The 21,689-nt window shown below is 40.9% G+C and overlaps 1 protein-coding gene across 1 annotated transcript in view; it reads left to right on the forward strand.

Annotated features, from left to right (window-relative positions):
• LOC124154686 (DNA-directed RNA polymerase I subunit RPA2) overlaps window positions 1–21,689 on the forward strand; it is a 155,598-nt gene that overhangs the window by 87,481 nt on the left and 46,428 nt on the right. Inside the window, exon 14 of the mRNA XM_046528563.1 lies at window positions 10,691–10,867. Within this exon, the coding sequence (XP_046384519.1) occupies window positions 10,691–10,867 (177 nt within the window). The remainder of the gene's footprint in view (window positions 1–10,690; window positions 10,868–21,689) is intronic.

Below are 21,689 nucleotides of genomic sequence, written 5' to 3' on the forward strand. Positions count from 1 at the left end.
AAGAAGTATCTTCCACTATCGGGAAAATGGTGCCGCGCTTATAATTGTCTCTCTTCTTCTCAGCTGACTTTTCAATTGAAATTATTTTCTTTGCTCTTTCCACACTATATTTATTTACGATTATGGCGCGACTATTTTTTAGTGCTAAAACTAAGAAAATCTTTTCTCTATGTCAATGATCCTTTGCATAACTTTCAATACGGCGGAGAAAGGAACACGAAAACTAAATGAGGTGACGGTACAGGTTTTTGCGTGTCATTTTTTGGGAATTCACGCTAGCGAACCAATACTTAACCACGTTGAGAAATGATAAAACGTCTCTTGTAGGAAAACAATCAATGTGGATAATAACGTTTCTATCTATATTTCTCCGATACTGTAAGATGTTTCTCCTGTCGTTTTCCGGTTGGAACCTTGCTCCTGTCGGCATAAAAGGAGAGAAACATACTATATGAACAGATTACCTCACACCCGGTATGAAGAATACAGTCCTGATGAAGAATTAAGTCTTTTATGGCAACGTCTGCGAAGATGATGGAACACAGTAGTCGGACGGAGAACTCAAACAGAATTTACTTCAAATATTCGCCAGAAGATAATCACATGCTACGTTATTTATGATCGTAATTGAATCTCAGTGAAAAGAGAGCACATTCTGCTGAAAATACGAAGTAACTCGAAATATTAACTTACGAAGGTTATTTTGGAAACGGGCTAAGACCCTTGTTTTTCTTTTTTTCTTGTCACTGAGCGATAGAGGGCGACATAAATGGCAGTTAGGCCGGCTGCCGCTAAAATTCCGTGGGTGTCAGAAACAAATATCTATCTTTTGCATACTTAATACAGTAAACTCTTGATTTTACGAAGTCAGTGGGACCGGAAAATTGGCACTTCGTAAAATCGAGTTTCGTAAATTCAAACCTTTTTCATAAGTCACGAAAAAAATGTTCGCTTTTGTTTCTTCCGCCGTTTTTTTTTCTTTAGTGGTCTTATTTAAATGTTTTCGGTGGTTATTCTCGGTTTAATTCATAGAAAAGGCTTTTTGCTATCGATTTATGATGTGAAAAATCGTTAAATAAATTATACCACCATAAAATTCCCATTTCTTGTTCATACTTCAACATCAACGATCGCTAAAGAAATTCCCGACCAGTTTAGAAAACGTAATCAAATAATGAATTGCAATGTTTATTATAAGAATTAACAGTAATAAATTTGTGGTTAGGAGCCAATAGCTACTATTAAGTATGCAAAAGATAGATATTTGTTTCTGACACCCACGGAATTTTAGCGGCAGCCGGCCTAACTGCCATTTATGTCGCCCTCTATCGCTCAGTGACGAGAAAAAAAAGAAAAACAAGGATCTTAGCCCGTTTCCAAAATAACCTTCGTAAGTTAATACTTCGAGTTACTTCGTATTTTCAGCAGAATGTGCTCTATTTTCACTGAGATTCAATTACGATCATAAATAACGTAGGATGTGATTATCTTCTGGCGAATATTTGAAGTAAATTCTGTTTGAGTTCTCCGTCCGACTACTGTGTTCCATCATCTTCGCAGACGTTGCCATAAAAGACTTAATTCTTCATCAGGACTGTATTCTTCATACCGGGTGTGAGGTAATCTGTTCATATAGTATGTTTCTCTCCTTTTATGCCGACAGGAGCAAGGTTCCAACCGGAAAACGACAGGAGAAACATCTTACAGTATCGGAGAAGTATAGATAGAAACGTTATTATCCACATTGATTGTTTTCCTACAAGAGACGTTTTATCATTTCTCAACGTGGTTAAGTATTGGTTCGCTAGCGTGAATTCCCAATAAATGACACGCAAAAACCTGTACCGTCACCTCATTTAGTTTTCGTGTTCCTTTCTCTGCCGTATTGAAAGTTAGGCAAAGGATCATTGACATAGAGAAAAGATTTTCTTAGTTTTAGCACTAAAAAATAGTCGCGCCATAATCGTAAATAAATATAGTGTGGAAAGAGCAAAGAAATTAATTTCAATTGAAAAGTCAGCTGAGAAGAAGAGAGACAAATATAAGCGCGGCACCATTTTCCCGATAGTGGAAGATACTTCTTCCGCCTCTCTCCGGTTAATAACTTCCCCCCGTTGCAGGTAAAGATGAACCATGCCCTTCTCCACAATCGGGGAACGTTCCCAGTGGGTGGGGTGAATAAGAGTGGGATGGGGATTGCCTGAGGGAAGAAGTGTGGTCAGCACAAGGACTGGTGAAGGGGGCAGGACAAAGAAGGGTGGGGAAATGGCCTTCAGCTCTGCTTCAGTCTACTTTTGGGGGCAGTATTTTTTTTGCGACGCACACAAGCTCAGTCTCCTTAGGGAGGGAGTGAATGGGAAATGCTGGGGAAGGAGGGGTTTGGGATGCGTAAGGTGGGTGTCAGCAAGATCAGCCAAAGGCGGCAGGAGGGAGGCTTTGGAAAGACAGAACCCCAGCATGGGAGAACGGGGAAGCGCGTGAGAAGAAAGTTCATGGTTAGACTTGGAAGTGCGTCTTCATTACGAGAAGCCTGAAACATAAATTGGCGGTAAATAGAGCACAGTACTTAAGATATTTAAGTTGTTCATTCACAAAGGCCAAATTATACACGAAAAGATATTATGGCGCGGATTGCATGTATCAACGTCCATTTGGGGTTGTTATTAATTTCTGTTCCCATTTATAAAAGTAGCAAATAGATTTGAAAGAATGATAATCATGAATAAAAATATCTAAATCGATATCCAAACGCACATGATCAAAATAGATGAATGTATACATACCGATCCATCGCAAGTAATACCGCTCAAGCTTCTTCCGGTATAGGACTTTAAAATCCTGGATAATGCCTTGGTCCAAGGGCTGGGACTTGCTAGTCGAGTTCGGGGGTAAAAAGAGGACTCGAACATTAGCCAATTTTAGATCTTCCACGTATTTATGAACGGTGGCATTATCCATTATTAAAACAATTTTGCTGTTCTCTCCAGCAATTTTTCTCTGTACACGTATAACCGTTTGCTGGAAAATTTCTCGGGTCATCCAGCTGTTTTTATTTGCATGGTAAAAAACGGGTAGGGCTTCCAATTTTACATGTTTTAAGCACCGTGGCCTTTCAAATTTCCAAATTACAACGGGCTTATTTTGTCCGTGCCCGTTTGGTTGACACACAGCCCCACAGTAACACGCACTTCACTCTTTTTCCCCCCAATGCACCTTTGCCCTTTGAAACCCAGGGTTGCGTCAGGTAATGCATTAAAAAATAGCCCAGTTTCAGGGGCCAGCGAGGGTGAGCTCGTCGAGGAAAGGGTCCCGGATTAGGGACCCTTCGAAGTGCTTCGGCGAAAAGTAGTCAAGTAGTCTTCGAAGTACCGTATAAGCTTGTGTAAGAGGCGCACACGTGTAAGAGGCGCACCCCTATTTTGAGGATCGAAGCTGTAAAGAAAAAATTTTGCTGCATTTTTTTAAATCCTATCATGCGGTGTTGCAGATGTATGCCTGGAATTTCGACAGTAATCGAAATTTCATCTCTCAGTACTATTTGAAAGAGGAAATTTTGATAACTGCGGCGGTGATAGCGGCATAAGAGGGAGTAGAAAGAGTTCCGATCCTCTCTTCGCATACGCCATCGCTCTACGTTGCTTGTCCTACTCACGAACAATTTTGTTTAAAAGCTCTCGAAGGAGTATTGCAATAGAATTGCAGCCGTAGAAAATTTTAAGGCAAAACACGACAGGCACATAGCATGAACCTTCCCAAGAGATTGGACAACAATCGGGGAAATCTCAGCGCCGTAGGATAATAACCACGTCGTAGATTTAAGGCCCCTTGCACACACACCGATTTTGGACGGCGGGTAAAATATCGGCCGTCCACATTCCAATAGTGAACAATGGGAGAGCATTGGAGCTTGCACACGTACCGACCACGCGCCGGCACCGGCAAAATGCCGGTTAGCTGCCGGCCATTGTCACTGTGGATCGCCGGCGCCGGCTAAAAAACATAGCAACTTATCGTTTGACCGGTAAAAATCTGGCGTGTGTGCAAGCATCGCTTCGCCGGTAAAATATCGGCCGATATTTTACCGGCTTTCCAAAATCGGTGTGCGTGCAAGGGGCCTAACGGAACTACACTCGGCCCTCCATCAGCCAATGCCTCTGCCGTTTTTTTCCTTTCCGAGACTCCACAGGAAAATAGGAAAATTTCAAGTTACAGGGGAACAATTGAAACGTGTTTCATCCCTACCCCATCTCACCAACTGACCTTTTTCTGTCTACCAGGTTCAATTTTCCGAGTTTCTGGAGGTCAAATGCTAGGTGAGTCACCTTCTGAGCTCGGAGATATCTCGATATCTTTCAGCAATCGTAAGACACGCACGAGGCTCTAAAAAGAATTTGACCGAACGCGATGTATATCTGACAGCATTTAAGTTTTTTGAGCTCTATTTGATTGACACAAAGATTTATTGCTAAAACAAGGCTACTAAAATTCAACATAGTCCAAACAGCACAATTTCGGAAGAAACAAGTGTAGCATAAGCGCATTCAAACAAGACGAGACGGACTGGAAACTTCAGGCAACGCAAACTGCGTATATCACATTGCTGTGCCTTCGCCCCTTCGCATTAAAGGCAACGACGTCACATGCAAGATCGGACGTGTTCTTCCCTTGCTCCTTCGCTCATAGCCTCGTAGCTTGAAATACGGAGGGGAGGGAGCGCGCTCCTTCCCCTCGACCTCGCCTTCAGCGCTCTTCACTTATAAGCATTTCCGATTTCTTCTATCCACCATTTAGTCCAACAATGAACACACTCGTTCGAATTTTTTAAACCGCAGGTTTAGACACCAATATAATTTTCAGTTGCAAAAATCCTCATATTAGCGTCTGAAGATGATTTTTGAAAAATCAGGTGCTCAACGTAATGGAAATTGCTCGGCAAGACAGATGTTGACTATTAACCAGGTATGTCCTTCAAAACGACGCGTTTCTATACGTTTGATAAGCGATTACACTATGCAGTATAAATGCCGCGGGATGCCCACTCGTGGCAGTAAATTTAGCGCGCGCTCCGGAGCGAATCACCCCGCGCGATCTTTTCAATGTTCACCTCTGGGGTACCGACGTGACGGCGCGATGCTTGCAAGAAATTCAAACAGGAGCATTTTAAAAATACGTCACTAAGGGATAAACTCCCCTGCCTGCCGTTTGATTTTGACCCAGGGTTTCAGATGACTGACTCACGCTGAAAACCAAGGCCACTCAGTTCCCCTTGGACTTGCGACCGGTAAAGGGGAGGGGAGGAGATAAGAAGTTTGTGTAAGAGGCGCACCCCCATTTTCGGGTGCAATGTCTGGGAAAAAAGGTGCGCCTCTTACACAAGCTTATACGGTACGTTCACAGCAGTGCAAAGGGTTAATTAGGGGTGTACGAAATACTCCGCACGACCTTCCTGACATGTTAAACTACGAATTATTGTCGATGCTATGTTTACGAACAGGCACGTAAATAGGGGCATAATGTCAGCCGCGATATTTTAACTGAACTCCTACTCCCCCTAAATTCCCACAGTGAGATTTTTGGCGACCCATTTCTCTCCAAAGTTGCATTATCATTTACGATTTCGCACTTTTGATGGACCACAGTTGGAAGCGCTGATTTTTTAGCTACTTACGCCGGCGTAACTAGTTTTGTTGACAAATTTTTCGCCGTAGTTCGTATAAACGAATGCCATTTGCTCCTAGGGACCGAGCCGAGGTTCGTAAATTCAAAAAATTTCGTATAATCGAAACTTCGTATAATCGAATAGCGCCATGTATTTAGCATAGGCTTTTCACTGGGACCGCAATATCACTTCGTATAATCGAAAACTTCGTAAAATCCTGCTTCGTAAAATCAAGAGTTTACTGTAGTAGCTATTGGCTCCTAATCACAAATTTATTACTGTAAATTCTTATAATAAACATTGCAATTCATTATTTGATTACGTTTTCTAAACTGGTCGGGAATTTCTTTAGCGGTTGTTGATGTTGAAGTATGAACAAGAAATGGGAATTTTATGGTGGAATAATTATTTAACGATTTTTCACATCATTAATCGATTGCAAAAAGCCTTTTCTATGAATTATACCGAGAATAACCACCGAAAACATTTAAATAAGACCACTAAAGACAAAAAACGGCGGAAGAAACAAATGCGAACATTTTTTTTCGTGACTTATGAAAAAGGTTTGTATTTACGAAACTCGATTTTACGAAGTGCCAATTTTCCGGTCCCACTGACTTCGTAAAATCAAGAGTTTACTGTAACCACTCGTACGAGCTATGCTATCGCGTTCGGCGTACGCAGAGCATACTGCAGGGGGTGAAGCATGACCATATGACTGCGCCATGAAATTTTTTGTCCCAAAGATAGGGCAACTTACCCATTCTTCTCTAATTAGCGTAGCGTCAGATGGGCGAATGAATTCGGATTGTTAGTAGGGAGGAACAAAATATCCTGAGAAGATATCCCTTCCTCAGTAACTCTGACAAGTGAGACTTATGGTATAACTCGTAAATTGATAACTGATAATGACCTGAAATCCTGTTTTCGGAAAAAAATGCCGCATTAACTGCCGAGGAGCTCAGCAACGAGGATATCGAGTTTCGCCAAAAATCACCTTCGTATTTTTCCAACTAGTTCCTTGCTTAAAAATGCTTAAATAACGTTAGAAATACGTCGTGTTTGGTCTCGTTCTATTTTCTAATTACGAGTACATTGCAAATATTCCAGCCTAATAAAAGTATAACACCAATTACCGAAATTCATTGTTAGACACCTTTTGAGCTAATAGGTGATTCATGCAGCGGTTGACCTCCAGAAACTGGGAACTTTGAACCAGGTACGCTGAAAAAGGTCAGTGGGTGAGAAAAGGGGGAGCGTGAAAAGCGTTCATATTGTTCTCGTGTAACTTGATATTTTTTTCGAAGCTAAGATCTTCGTAATACGATCCCTGTGCTAGCTGGGACATTTTGTTTGATTTTGGAGAAGAGGAAAGCGTCAGAGGGGGGAGGCGAGAGATGTATGGAGGTGGGTAGCGGATCTTGGGAAATGCGCTTATGCTACTACCCCAAGGCTTTTAGCTTCTCCCAATGGTAATTTCATTTCGTGGGGAATATTTAATCTAGGTGCCTGTAGTTATTAGCCATAAATGACACATTGTATTTATTTCGTCTCATTTTCGTCAAAAGATTGATGTGGGAAAATTATACGTCGGGACCACAATCTTCAAACAATCAATGCGGTAAAAACGATACTTTTGAGGTGCGGGAAAAAAATACATCGTCTATATGGAACCTTATTTGTGACAAGAAACGGCGAACGATGAATGCGGAAAAATGATCAATACGGGTACGATAGATCGGAGTTCCACTGAATAACTTTTCTTTTGAAAGCGGCAGTGTAATAATTTCTTTTCTCTGCCATCGTAATACTCTGAAAGGCACGGAATCACAACTAAATCGATTTCTCTAATCAGGCAAATCATGTTGCCATCTTACCGTTGCTCTGAGAAAAATGCGACGACTTTGTAGCAGTTTATCCCACTACGGCATTGAGGCTTTAACGTTACAATTTAGGTAAATTGTAACCAATCACACAAACATTTTTAGAGTTGATCGAGCTTTAACTTGAATGAAGCCGAACCCAGGGTAAAGCAGGCAATCTCGCGGACTCGGCAGAAGTGCATCCGGCGACTGATCGGCACGCGCCGAATCTTTGCCTGCTACCCAAAAATGGATTTTTTTTTACTTGAACGCAAAATTAAATATGCTAAATTACTGTTAAGCCATTTTTGACGTTGATTTGTCTTTGTATTGCTATTAGGTGGCAACCTCAGGTGTCCATAATTTTTCCGACGTAAATTATGCAACCCGCTTGACGTCAAAAATTTTGCATCCGATTCTAAGACGAACCCTCTTTTCCGCAGGAGGTGCGAGGGAAAAAAACCTCGTCTTAGATTCTTGCAAATACGGTATGTCTCTCTTCATTGTGTCGTCGGTTGCACAGTTGCAATTTAATTTAATGAGAAACTATACTTGTAAAAATTTCCCCCATAGTGTGGAAACATTTCTATTTGTATAGGGAGAATACAATGCATACCATGTGCATGCACTTTGGCAGTGGCGTAACTGGGAATACTGTATGAACGCGTTTAAGAGGCGCACATGCGTAAGAGGTGCACCCCCATTTTGAGCATCGGAGCTAAAGAAAAAAAACTTTCCAGCATTTTTTATGCTATCGCGCGGTGTTGCAGACTAATGCCTGGACTTTCGACTGTCATCAAAATTTCCACTTTCATTACTAATAATTTATGTTTTTCAGCTAAGTTTACACGATAAATATGGCGCTCGGAGATAAGTAGGTATTCACTTGTAGTCTTAGTCTTATGATTCTTACTAGAAATGGTCGGATCGGGTACCTCAGATCCAAATATCCACGAATAATGCCCTTCACCTTAAAGTACTTTGAATCCAAATTCGTCGAAGAAATTGAATCTGAATCCAAAATTTTAAATCAATGCTTTCATGAATGCAATGTCCCATAAGAGGGAGTAGAAAGAGTTCCGATCCTCTCTTCACATACGCCGTTGCACTACGATGCCTGTCCTACTCACAATCAATTTTTTTTTAAAAAGCTCTCGTAGGAGTATTGCAATAGAATTTCAGCCGTGGAAACCCCACGGACCATAAATCACTTGCCTCAATCGAAAATATCAAGTTACACTGGAACAATCAAAACTTGTTTCATCCCTACCCCATCTTACCGACTGACCTTGTTCTATCTCCCTGCTTCTATCTCTTCGCCCAGTTTCTGGAGGCAAAATGCTAGGTGAGTCACTTACTAAGCCCGAAGATATATCGATAGCTTTCAATAATTGTGTGACACGGATGAGGTTCAAAAAAGAAAGAGATCTAACGCGATGCCAATCTGACAGAATTTAAGTTTTTTAAGCTCTAATTGATTGACACAGTTACAATAAGGCTTCTCATATTCAGAATATTCCAAACAATTTCGGAAGAAACATGAGTAGCATGAGCACAAGACAAGACGGACTGGAAACTTCAGGCAACTCAGATTGCGTATATCACATTGCTGCGCCTTCGCCCCTTCGCTTCGAAGGCAACGACGTTGCATGCAAGATCAGACCTGTTTGTCCTTGCTCCTTCTCTCGTAGCCTCGTCGCTAAAAAGACGTATTGCGCTCCTTCCCTTCAACCTCTCCTTCTGCACTCTTCACTTATAAGCATTTCCGATTTCTTCTATCCACCATTTAGTACAACAATGCACACACTTGTGTGAATTTTTTAATCAGCAGGTTTTGATACCAATATAATTTTCAGTCGTAACAACCTTTATAATAGTGTCTGAAGATGATTTTTGAAAAATCAGGCCCTTAGCGTCAAAGAAATTACTCATCAAGACAGATGTTGACTATTGACTCGGTATTGTCCTTCAAAACTGTGCGTTTCTCTACGTTTGATAAGCAATTTCTATATGCAGTATAATAGCTGCGGTATGCCCACTCGTTGCAGTAAATTTATCGCACCCTCCAGAGCGAAATACCCCGTGCTATCTTTTCCATGTTCACATCTGAAGTACCGACGTGACGGCGCGATGCTTACGAGTAAGAAACACAAAGAGGAACATTTTCAAAATACGTCACCAAGGGAGAAACTCCCCTACCTCGAGCGTGTTTTTGGCCTTGGTTTTTAGATGACTGACTCACGCAGAAAACCAAGGCCACTCTATTCCTCTTGGGCTTGCGACCGGGGAAAGGGAGGAGGGGAAGATAAGAAGTTTGTGTGAGAGGCGCACCCCCATTTTCGGCTGCAATTTCTGGGAAAAAAAAGTGCGCCTCTTACACGCGCTTGTACGGTATGCTTTTAGTGGGGTTTACCCCTTGGAAACTGGTTTTTCAGGAAAAATTTTGAAAAATAACATACCTGAAAATGCATTCTACATCATTTTTTCACTTAAAATTTAACTTTTAGTAGATGTAGTTATTGTATATTAAATCCAGACAAGATTTTCAAATAATTTTTTGATTTCTCTGAGGCTTTGGGGGGATGGATACATTCCCTCATCCCCGGCATAGTTACACCACTGCACTTTGGCGTGGAACTATCACGAGGATGTCCAAAATCCAATGAGGTTGTGCTAAGAAGAGTAGGAGAAAACAGAATTCTTTCCAGAAACCGTAATGAGAAGACATGACAACTTAGTGGGCCATCTTCCTGGAAGGGCATGGTTTAGCGGCATTGCCAATTTCGTGTCAATTGAGGTTCGAAAAATTGTGGCTACTGGTTAGATTGTCTTGGACAGTATGTTGCAGGCTTCCAGTAAAGAAAAATCATGCAGAGATGAAAAAAAATTTCGAGTGAGGGTCAAGTATGTGTCCTTTGCACGGAAGGCAGATCCAGTGGATGACCACCAATGCCTAAGGGGTGTTTGCCTATAGAAGGGAATTCACTGCTGATGCAAATGCTTAAATGACTTTTTTGTTTAAACTTTTCATTAAATAAGCCCAAATGATTGGTGGACAGAATCCAATGGAGTCGGGTCATCTTACGGGTGACATGGTATTGATATTTCATTGAAGTTGACTGCTCTTTGATTGTCTTGTTTTCTAGTGCTCATTTTGTTTCATTGACAGATGGCAAAGCAGACAATGGGCACCCCTTGCCACAACTGGCACGTGCAGGGGGAAACAAAGTTGTACCGGCTGCAGACGCCTTCTTCACCACTGTTTCGGACCAGTCATCACGAAGTCATGAACATGGACAACTACCCACAAGGGACCAATGCAATTGTTGCTGTGATATCCTATACTGTAAGGTTCTTTATAAGTACCTAGTGCTTATGTCATCTATTGTGGGCACAGCTCAATGCAAGGCACCCTATGCTTTTTTCATCCTACTTGGTGTGTTAGTGCTGCCAAAAAACTGCCAACTTTAACCTAAACTCACCCCTTGAGTGCTGCCTCTTGGCAAATTGTGACGTGTATTGTAACCGAGCCTCAAGGTTCTGGCAGCAAGCACTCAGAAAATGAAAAATATGGGAATAAAAGGGGTCAACACATGATAAGCACAAGGATAAGGACTTCATCAAAAATTCAGGCACACACTCACACTTACTCATATAAGTTGATTTCATAGAATTATATACATATTATCAAAAAATGAATTAAAATACAACACTTCTTTGCTTTTGTGCGAAAGCTTGATTCACAAAAAGGTAAAACATGGTAAGGCACTTCCTTAATATCAGCATTCGAAACTCGAAAGTGGGACGGCAGGAAAAAGAAACGGAATGAGTTTCTTTTGCTGCTTGCCCTGGTATCCTCTACATCCCGTCAGTGCCGTCAGTGTGCCACTTTGTTAATTGGGAGAAGTAGCCGGGGAAAAGAAAAGAAACAAGATGAGCCAATTGCATTCTTGTATCAGAAATCTTCTGCTTAGCAACCAATCATAATAAGTCTTTGTTATCTTTTCTTGATACTCTCCAAAATTCTATACGATTCAAAATTTCACACCATATCAGCAAAACTCTAACACACTTCCATGCAATTTCTTAAATGAATGGCAAATGAAGGCGCTGGTTACCCTTGTGGGCTATGTACTATGCGAGCACGATTAAAAAGTACTAATTCCTACATTAGCTCCTATGCATCTCATTGATTAAAAACAACTTTATAGGGACTCTTAAGTCAAAAATGATATTATGGTCAGAATTGCAGCAACTGGTACTCTTCTTCACTTCTGATTCATCTTAAGGCAATTTATCCAATCATATCCAATGCTAAGGGGATGATGATCCATAGCATGGAGCCCCAAAGCAGAGAGAGAGAGCGAACGATCTGTTTGTTGTCCCGTCACCCGTTGGATGCACCCAATGACCCACTAGTGGAGAGAGAGAGAGAGAGGGGTGGGTGGTGTTTACCCTCCCAGAGGGGTGGAGTTGTCTCATGTGGTTTTTAGCAGTAGCATCATGCCCAGGAAACGTAAATCTTTGGTACTTAAAATCAAAAGGAAAATTATAGACGAGTGTGAGAGGAATTTGTTTTGGATAGGGAGATAGTTTTCTCTTGTGATTTCTAACTTCACAGGTAAATATCAATGTTCAAATCGTGTGGATATTTTTACAAGAAATAAACCTGGCTTCATTCTACATCCTGGAGATTGCAGTATTTGTGCAAAACATGTTGTAGGGCCCAATTGACTCTGGTGTAAAAAAAATACTTGATGACACAATTTTGTAGGAGATTATTGAATTTGAGTAATAGAAACTGCTAGGAATAGGTGACTATATGAGAAATATGTTTGACCACAGAAAAATGCTGTATTTCAGTGAAACTGAAGGCCAATTTTTCCAAGTGATGGACATGCTGGTTAACTTTCAAAAACTCAATAGACTTAATATTATCATCGTGATATGTTGGCAAAATTATACAAGAACTTTCACAGCATACCTAATACAGCAGACTCTCAGATTATCCGGCTGTGGATCAACTGTGTTGTGAATTGTCCTTGTATGAGTTTCACATTCCTTCCATGAAGTTTCCCACCATCTTCATACTTACTTACTTACTCCTGTGGCCATTTAAAACTTGGAAGGTCTTTGGCCTCACCAACTAGGTGCCTCCACATTCTACGGTCGCCTGCCATATCCAGCTGGGCTCCCATCTTTCTCACATCCTTCTTAATTTCATCGCCCGAGCACATTCTTGTTCCTACTGGTCTTTTGCCCTCTAGTTTGCCTTCCAGAACTTGTTTCAGCATTGTGTCCTCACTTCTTCTATGGAGGTGGCCCACCCATCTTATTCTCTTGCTTTTAATTATTCCCATGATATCTGGTCATTTGTAAAGGCCTCTCAACTCTTTTTTCTTCCTAATTCTCCATCTGTCTCCTTCCATTCATTGGGCCGAATATTCTTCTTAAAACTTTGTTTTCAAAAGTTATGAGTTTATAAATATAATTCTTCTAATTCTAATAATTTCTTCTTTACAAAATAAAATTGAAAAAATGCCAGGATCATCTTATTTAAATGCAAGGCTACTCCGAGCTTATTGTTTCCGTTAGAATTACTCCCATAAAATATCTATACAACGAATTTGTTGGGAGCGGAAAAACCATGACTCCACTGTAGGGGATTTCAGTGTATGGATGTGATGTGCGGCTTGTGTCTCCGTAGGGGCACAAAAGTGTACCTTAGAGTGCCTGTAAAAGTATTCTTTATGAATTATAAGTTGAGTGAATTTCTCAATTTATTTTATTTATTTCTTTAATGCAGTCTAAAAACAGCACAAGGCCAATTACAGAGGACTCGCTATCTTGCTTAATTCACCTTTCCTATAGTGACGATAAACTATTTTTATTATTTGCTATGAAATACCATGGGAATCACTGCATGATTTTCAGTCCGCCTATTTTCAATTTAAATTAGGGATGGACAGATCCTGGGTTTTTTTCGGATCTCAATTCAAATCGAATGCTTTATTTCAGGTGTCGGATCTTAGGATATTTTCGAAGCAAAATGCGTTTTTCATTGCCTGCTATAAAATGAAGTAATTATTGAAGTTCTATATTTAAATTTTCGTGTTCATTTTAATATTTTAACTGATTAAAAATTATTTTTATTAGCTTTCAAGTTATTTGACAGTATTCAAATTTCACTCACACTCGTTTTCCCCAATTTTGTCACTTTCTTGTCGCATGCTCGCTTGTGTTTCACCCGCAAATGGTTCAGTTGTGGTAAGGTGGATTTTACTCTTCCTCGCAATAGTTTCACACCTCAGTGCATGCGCATGACATACATTGAGCTTCCCTTATCTCAATAAAAATGTTTCTACGCAATGAAATACATTTTTATCAATATATCATAATGTAAAATTGGAACTGCGCAATCTGCTTTATAATTGACAATGCTTAGAACTACATAGACTTTGTGTACGTCGAGGTGGAGAAACAGAACGAGAGGACCGCTTAGCGATCTCGAGAGGAAGGGATCGGTAGCAGAAGGGCGTAAAGGAGAGGTGTGTAGGGGAAGGAGTGCGATCCTTCCGTCTTTCAAGCAACAAGACAACGAATGAGGGAGCCAGGGACGAACATGTCAGATCTTGCTATTTTGTGATGTGTTGCCTTCAAAGTGAAGCCACGTGAGCTACGTGATTTATGCAGTTGGCATTTCCAGTCCATCTCCCCTTGTTTGAGAGGGCTGATACTACACGTGTTTTTGAAAATTGTGCTGTTTGGACATTGTTGAATATTGTTGTACACCCATGTCTCGTATAGCGCAATTTCGATTAGCGCAATTTCGATATAGCGCAAATTCGTTCCTCGGGGAAACATTGCAACGCAGTGTAGCCTAATCAAAAATCTTAAACGCTCTCGTGATAAAACGTGAACTTGCGCTAAGTACACACGAAATTTCTATCATATTACGCATATTAATATTATTGCTTGCCTCAAATCTTCTTTTTTGTTTATATATTAATCGAAATCCATTGCTGCGCAATGGCCAAAAGTATTACTCGCCATTGGGTCCAGATAGCCGGCCTGCCGAAATAATTTATCTCGTCTCCTTAACAGAATGATAATAAATAATTTAGATCGTTAATTAAGAGTTGGGCTGGTGGAAATGAGTTTTTTTTCAGCAATACGGTTTGAGACGTATTTTTGCCGTCACAGGTTATCGGGCGATTGACTTCCAGGTTGAGGATCTACGCTGAAGCCTTCAAGGTCATCGGTATTCACAGGGGAGAAATGGAGCGGTGGCCGAGTTGCGCATGAATAGCATCAACACAAAAAAGGGTCCGCTATAGAGTCTCAAACACAATGGCTTCGTTCCCTCCCCGCAGTCGTACGCCTTATGCGTCTCAGGAATACAGTTCAGCAGTAGAAGGTGATTTAGATAGAGCCATACAGACTAAAAACCAAGAAAATATGGCAAAAAATAGGAATGCGTGTAGAAAAATCAAGAATTTATCAAGAAAAACCATAAACCTAGAAGAGGAATTGAAAGAGGTCATTTGCTTTGAAAATGGAGAGCGTCAAAGCGATATTGCGCGGAAGTTTAAACGCACGATGCCTTATTCTGAATAAAGACGAAGTTAAAACATCAGTGACCTCAGCCGCACCAACTTCGACCAAGCGGTCTACAAATACGGAAACTTCATAGTGAATCAGTACAAAAAGACGAGAGTGGTAATCGCTCCGAGACATTTAGTGAAAGCTCCGGTTGGTTCCAGAATTTAAACGGCAAGCAGGTATTTTCAGTGCGGCGATATCAGGTGAATCTGCAAGTGTTGATAGCGCAGTCACCACAACATTTTCTGATGAACTCCAAGCTGTGATTGAAAGTGGCTCCTTTCCCCCTCAACTAGTTTTTAGTGCTGACGAGACGATATTCTTTTGGAAAAGAATGCATTCTCGTTCATTCATTTTCAGGGAAGGGAAACCCAGGTCAGGTTTCAAGGCATTTAAAGACTGTTTCACGTAGCTGCTAATGACTCGGAGGACTTCAAATTAAAATGATTTATCATTCATAAACTCCGCTAGCTATGAAATGGCATTCAAAGTAGCATTTTACTGTCATTTCGATGAGCGACAAAAGGGCCTGGGTGACACAATAGTTGTTTTTAGACTAGTTTGAAAAATCGTCAACTGCCGGCAATGCATTACGATCCCTTGAGATAGCAGTTGTTAGCCCACCCGCACGACAGGAGGGAATTTCAAAAGCACGTAAGAATTTTTTTTAACGTGAATAAAAGTCTTTGAATACGTGCATACTCTCTTTAAAGATGTTTTAAACTATAAACATTCATATAAATAATGTTTTCTAAGGATTTTTATGGGAATATAGATGTTTTAGAGGAAATTTAATACCCAAGACCTATGCTACCAGGAACGCATCCCTATCTTCCTAATGTTAAAACGCTCTCGTATAACGCAAATTCGTATAGCGCAAAGACCCCAAGGAACGCATCCCTTGCGCTATACGAGACATGGGTGTAGTCTTGTTACCAAAAAGCTTTGTTTCAATCAAATAGAGCTTAAATAAGTAAATACAGTGAGTCCTCGTTTAACGTCACCTACCGTTCCTGAAAAATGTGACGATAAACGAAATGACGTTAATCGAAGCATAATATCCCATAACAACAATGTAAAAATTGAATATCGGCTCCTAGACCTCACAATTCCCATGCGAAAAAAATTTGGCGTATCATATCTGGGGCATTTTTTACGATGGGAATGCCAAACTATGGCATAAATAAGAGTTCCTGTCTTCATCGACGACAATAGCAGCAGTGACGTTATTAAATCCTTCTCCATTTTTGTATCTTCCCGCATTTGCTTTTCGGCTTCGCTATGGAGTGCGGTCCAATGAATGCTACCAGACGCTACAGACCGGGGATCCGGAGCACCGGTCCATAGGCCCTACGTTCGCTACGAAAATTTCTTTTCGGACCGGTCAGGAGCAAAATCAAAATGGCGGAAATGAGCGAGGGCGGGCAAACTGGGATTATGAAATAAAAGAGATGGTTTTAATAGCGAATTAAGGTGGGCGGGCGTCACCTGGGCATCATCATCGCTGAAACATCGTCGCAGTAACAGGAACCAAAATTATTGTGAACATTGCTCTCTTGGACATTTTCGTGGAAATGTCTCTGATGCTAAAATTTGCCAAAACCGTAATCGCAATTAACAATAAACACACCGTTTTACACTTTGAATAGACTGACCGTATTACCGCCCACGAAACGAAAAACCTGCAACGCCTGCCGCTTCGCCTTTTTTCTTGCGCGAAATATAAAATATGTGACGTTATCGCGAAGCGAAGGGGCGATAAACGAATCACGGTCTTAAAATTTTCGTGACGTTATCGCGAAATGACGTTAAACGGGGTGACGTAGAACGAGGACTCACTGTATGTAAGAAATGCAATGCGTTTGGTCTCATTCTTTTTTAAATCTTGGCATGTCATCCAATTGCCGAAAACTATTGAGACATCTTCGGGTTCAGTAAGTCACTCATCTAGCATTTGTTCTCCAGAAATGGAGAATTAAAATAGGTAGGATGTAAAAGGTCAGTGGGTCAGATGGGGTAGAAACGCATTTCCATTGTTCTCATGCAACTTGATATTTTCCTTCGAAGATAATGATGTATGGACTGTGTGGTCTTGGAAAGGAAAAATACACAGGCATGGGATGATGGAGGACCAAGGGTGTTTTTTTTTAAATCTGCGGCATAGTTACTTTTGATGTGATTATTAACCTACGGCGTTGAGATTCTCCTGATGGTTGTTCAATATCTTTGTGAGGGACTATGTGCCTGTTGTATTTTGCCTTAAAATTTTCCATGGCTGAAATTCTCTGAAATTTAATCTCCGTGCCATATTATAGCAGTGAATTTAAGTAGGTGTCTTATGATTTAAGAGTGAAATTAGAAATTAATTAGAAAAGCTCAGATTCTTCATTTGTCTCTGGGTTGAATACAATGGAACCTCGATCTATTGTTCTTCAAGAGGATGGAGGAATAAGCTATGAATGGCGGAAAACAATCAATGTGGGAATGTTTGACTAAGTTGCCTACGGCCCAGGGAACAAATGATTTCTGGCGTGGAATTATGATATTCATTTAATCTTTCTTATAAGATTTTAGCTGTTTAGAGGAATATTAGCAGTTTATGGAAACATTTACAGCATATTGTTGAATCTAAAATTTTTTTCAAACATCCTAAAGGAACACACCACAACACTAAAAAATGTTTGCACTCTGTCTTGGCATTTGCACTGCTATTATGGATTTCTGTCTGATGTAAAAATTTTTACCCATCAAATGCCATTCCAAGTACACATATTTAATGGAGCAATGTGCATGTTATGCGTAAAACAACTGCTTTCACCGTCACAGTGATTGGTTGTGAGATGGATATGAGTTGATTATCTGAAATGCTCCTTTCTATTTAAATATATTTTTAATATAATTGAGGCAATCGTGGGAAGTGTGGAAAGTGTTGCGTTAATCGACAGCTGCATGCCCATCTGACCCTCAGCTTCATCCCAATTCTTGTTTTCACCCTCTACCCTCCCCCCATCCTACCATCATGTGCTAGTGGACAACCCAAGGTGTTTTGCAATATTTTTGTACTTCTCCCTCAGAATCTTTTCTTCTTCTTCAGTTATTTTCAGTCCATTGTTTAAAGTTCTCACTTGTTTCTTCGTAAGGGCCAAGGTCCAAAGACGTATAAAAATTAAACTAATAAGAATGAAACCTGACTTTATTAAACCCACATGGAAAAAACTTGGTGGTTTGAAGTCAACCCACCCAGGAAAGTACGGAACCACTCGCACGAGGTGAAGTTTGGAACTGATGCCATCGCGTATGACATACGCAGAGGGACATGAAATGACCACGTAAAGAATGACCATGTGACTGCGCCATGAAATTTTTTGTCCTAAAGAGAAGGCAACTTACCCACCATTCCTAAGTAGCGTAGCCCCAGATAAGCAGATAAATTCGAATTGCTACTAGAGAGAAACAAAATATCATGAGAAGATATCCCTTCGTCAGTAACGCTGACAAGCATACGTATCCTGTTTTGGAAAAAAATGCTGTATCAAATGCCGAGAAGCTCAGCTGCGAGGATATAGAGTTTTGCCAGAAAGCTAAGTCTCCATTGTAATTTTCCCACTATTTCCTTTCTTAAATGCTAAAATAATTTAAGAAATACGTCGTGTTTGGTCTCATTCATTTTGGAATTACTAATATTTCTATCCAATTAAAGTATAATACCAATTTTCGAAAGTCATTGTTAGACACCTTTTGGGCTAATAGGTGACCCATGCAGCAGTTGACCTCAAGAAACGGAGAACTTTGAAGTGGGTAGGCTGAAAAAGGTCAGTGGGCGAGAAAGGCAGAGGCTGGGAAATGTGCAAATGTTTGTGTTTTACTATCCTATGGCACTGAGCTTCTCCCTGTGGTAGCTCCATTTCTTGGGGAAGTTTCTAACTATGTGGCAGTCGTTATTTGCCATAAATGACTCATTGTATAATTTCGTCAAACGATGGATGCAAGAAAATTATATGCGGGACCACAATCTTCAAACGATCAATGTGGGAAAACAATACTTTGTGTAACAATAGATGCGGGAAAAAATTACATCGTCATTATGGGACTTTATTTGGGACCAGGAAAGGCAAATGATGACTGCGGGGAAACGATCAATGCGGGAACGCTAGATGGGAGTTCCATTGTGCTTTGGACTGGGGGTCAGGTATCATCTGTTTGGGCAGCAGCTACCTGAATGTTCTGTCCATTGGTCTTGACCTGATCTGTACTGCTGCTGATAATTTCTGGGAGCGAGAGGGGCATCATTGTTGGGCGTGCTGTTGGCGATTCTAATTCAATAGATTCCATTGTCAATCTTGCCCAAAATTTCTCAGTTGAGCAAGGAACTTCTTTCTTGATATATCGACAACATTCAAATGTAATGTGATGGATGGTATTTATAATTGTTACACGGGAAACACTTTTTCTCAGTTTCATTAAATGCATAACACATTTTGACTGGTTTGGATTTTTTAGATTATAGAAAATGACTGGTTATCTACCTCACTGACAGCAGGTTGTTTAGGGGTAGTTTAGCTACTTATTTCAATCATGGAGCCTATTACTCACAATTAATGGCATAACTGAGATTTATATTATGTTTATATTTTTGGGGCTAACTAAAGGGTCATTCTATTAAACAAACACATCTAATGTTAATGTTGAGTTTTTCATAGGAAAAATTCATATTTATTCTGCGTATTGCATTAACTTACATTACAAAATTTCATGCTGTGAGCCCCAGGTTACCGTATAAGCTTGTGTAAGAGGCGCACACGTGTAAGAGGCGCACCCCTATTTTGAGGAAGGAAACTATAAAGAAAAAAAATTTTACGGTATTTTTTTTATCCTATCGTGCGGTGTTGCAGACGTATGCCTGGAATTTCGACAGTTATCGAAATTTCCTCTTTCAGTACTATTTGAAAGAAGAAATTTTGATAACTGCGGCGATAATAGCGGCATAAGAGGGAGTAGAAAGAGTTCCGATCCTCTCTTCGCATACGTCATCGCTCTACGTTGCTTGTCCTACTCACGAACAATTTCGTTTAAAAGGTCTCGCAGGAGTATTGCAATAGAATTACAGCCGTGGAAAATTTTAAGGCAAAACAAGACAGGCACATAGCATGAACCCTCCCAAGAGATAGGACAACAATCGGGGCAATCTCAGCGCCTTAGGAAAATAACCACTTCGTAGATTTAAGGCCCCTTGCACACACACCAATTTTGGACGGCCGGTAAAATATCGGCCGTCCACATTCCAATAGTGAACAATGGGAGAGCATTGGAGCTTGCACACATACCGAACACGCGCCGGCACCGGCTAAATGCCGGTTAGCTGCCGGCCATTGTCGCTGTGGATCGCCGTCGCCGGCTCAAAAACATAGCAACTTATCGTTTGACCAGTAAAAATCCGGCGTGTGTGCAAGCATCGCTTCGCCGGTAAAATATCGGCCGATATTTTACCAGCCGTCCAAATTCGGTGTGTGTGCAAGGGCCCGTTTTTTTCCTTTCCGGGACTCCATAGGAAAATAGGAAATTATCAAGTTACAGGGGATCAATAGAAACGCGTTTCGTCCCTACCCCATCTCACCAACTGACCTTTTTCGGTCTACCAGGTTCAATTCTCCGAGTTTCTGGAGGTCAAAAGCTAGGTGAGTCACCTTCTTAGCTCGAAAATATATCTCGATATCTTTCAGCAATTGTATGACACGCACGAGGTTATAAAAAGAATTGGACCTAACGCGACGTATATCTGACAGCATTTAAGTTTTTTGAGCTCTAATTGATTGACACAAAGATTTATAGCTAAAACAAGGCTACTAATATTCAACTTAGTCCTAACAGCACAATTTCGGAAGAAACAAGCGTAGCATGAGCGCATTCAAACAAGACGAGACGGACTGGAAACTTCAGGCAACGCAAACTGCGTTTATCACATTGCTGCCCCTTCGCTTTAAAGGCAACGACGTCACATGCAAGATCGGACGTGTTCTTCCCTTGCTCCTTCGCTCATAGCCTCGTTGCTTGAAATACGGAGGGGAGGGAGCGCGCTCCTTCCCCTCGACCTCTCCTTCAGCGCTAGTCCATCAATGAACACACTCGTTCGAATTTTTTAAACCGCAGGTTTTGACACCAATATAATTTTCAGTTGCAAAAATCCTCATATTAGCGTCTGAAGATAATTTTTGAAAAATCAGGCGCTCAGCGTAATGGAAATTGCTCGGCAAGACAGATGTTGACGAATCAGGTATGTCCTTCAAAACTACGCGTTTCTATACGTTTGATACGAGATTACTATATGCAGTATAAATGCCGCGGGATATAAATGACTCGTGGCAGTAAATTTAGCGCGCGCTCCGGAGCGAATCACCCCGCGCGATCTTTTCAATGTTCACCTCTGAGGTACCGACGGCGCGACGTGATGGCGCGATGCTTACAAGAAATTCAAACAGGAGCATTTTAAAAATACGTCACTAAGGGAGAAACTCCCCTACCTGCCGCTTGATTTTGATCCAGGGTTTCATATGACTGACTCACGCTGT

This window comes from Ischnura elegans, chromosome 2 (genome assembly GCF_921293095.1).
Source record: "Ischnura elegans chromosome 2, ioIscEleg1.1, whole genome shotgun sequence".
Taxonomy (NCBI): domain Eukaryota; kingdom Metazoa; phylum Arthropoda; class Insecta; order Odonata; family Coenagrionidae; genus Ischnura; species Ischnura elegans.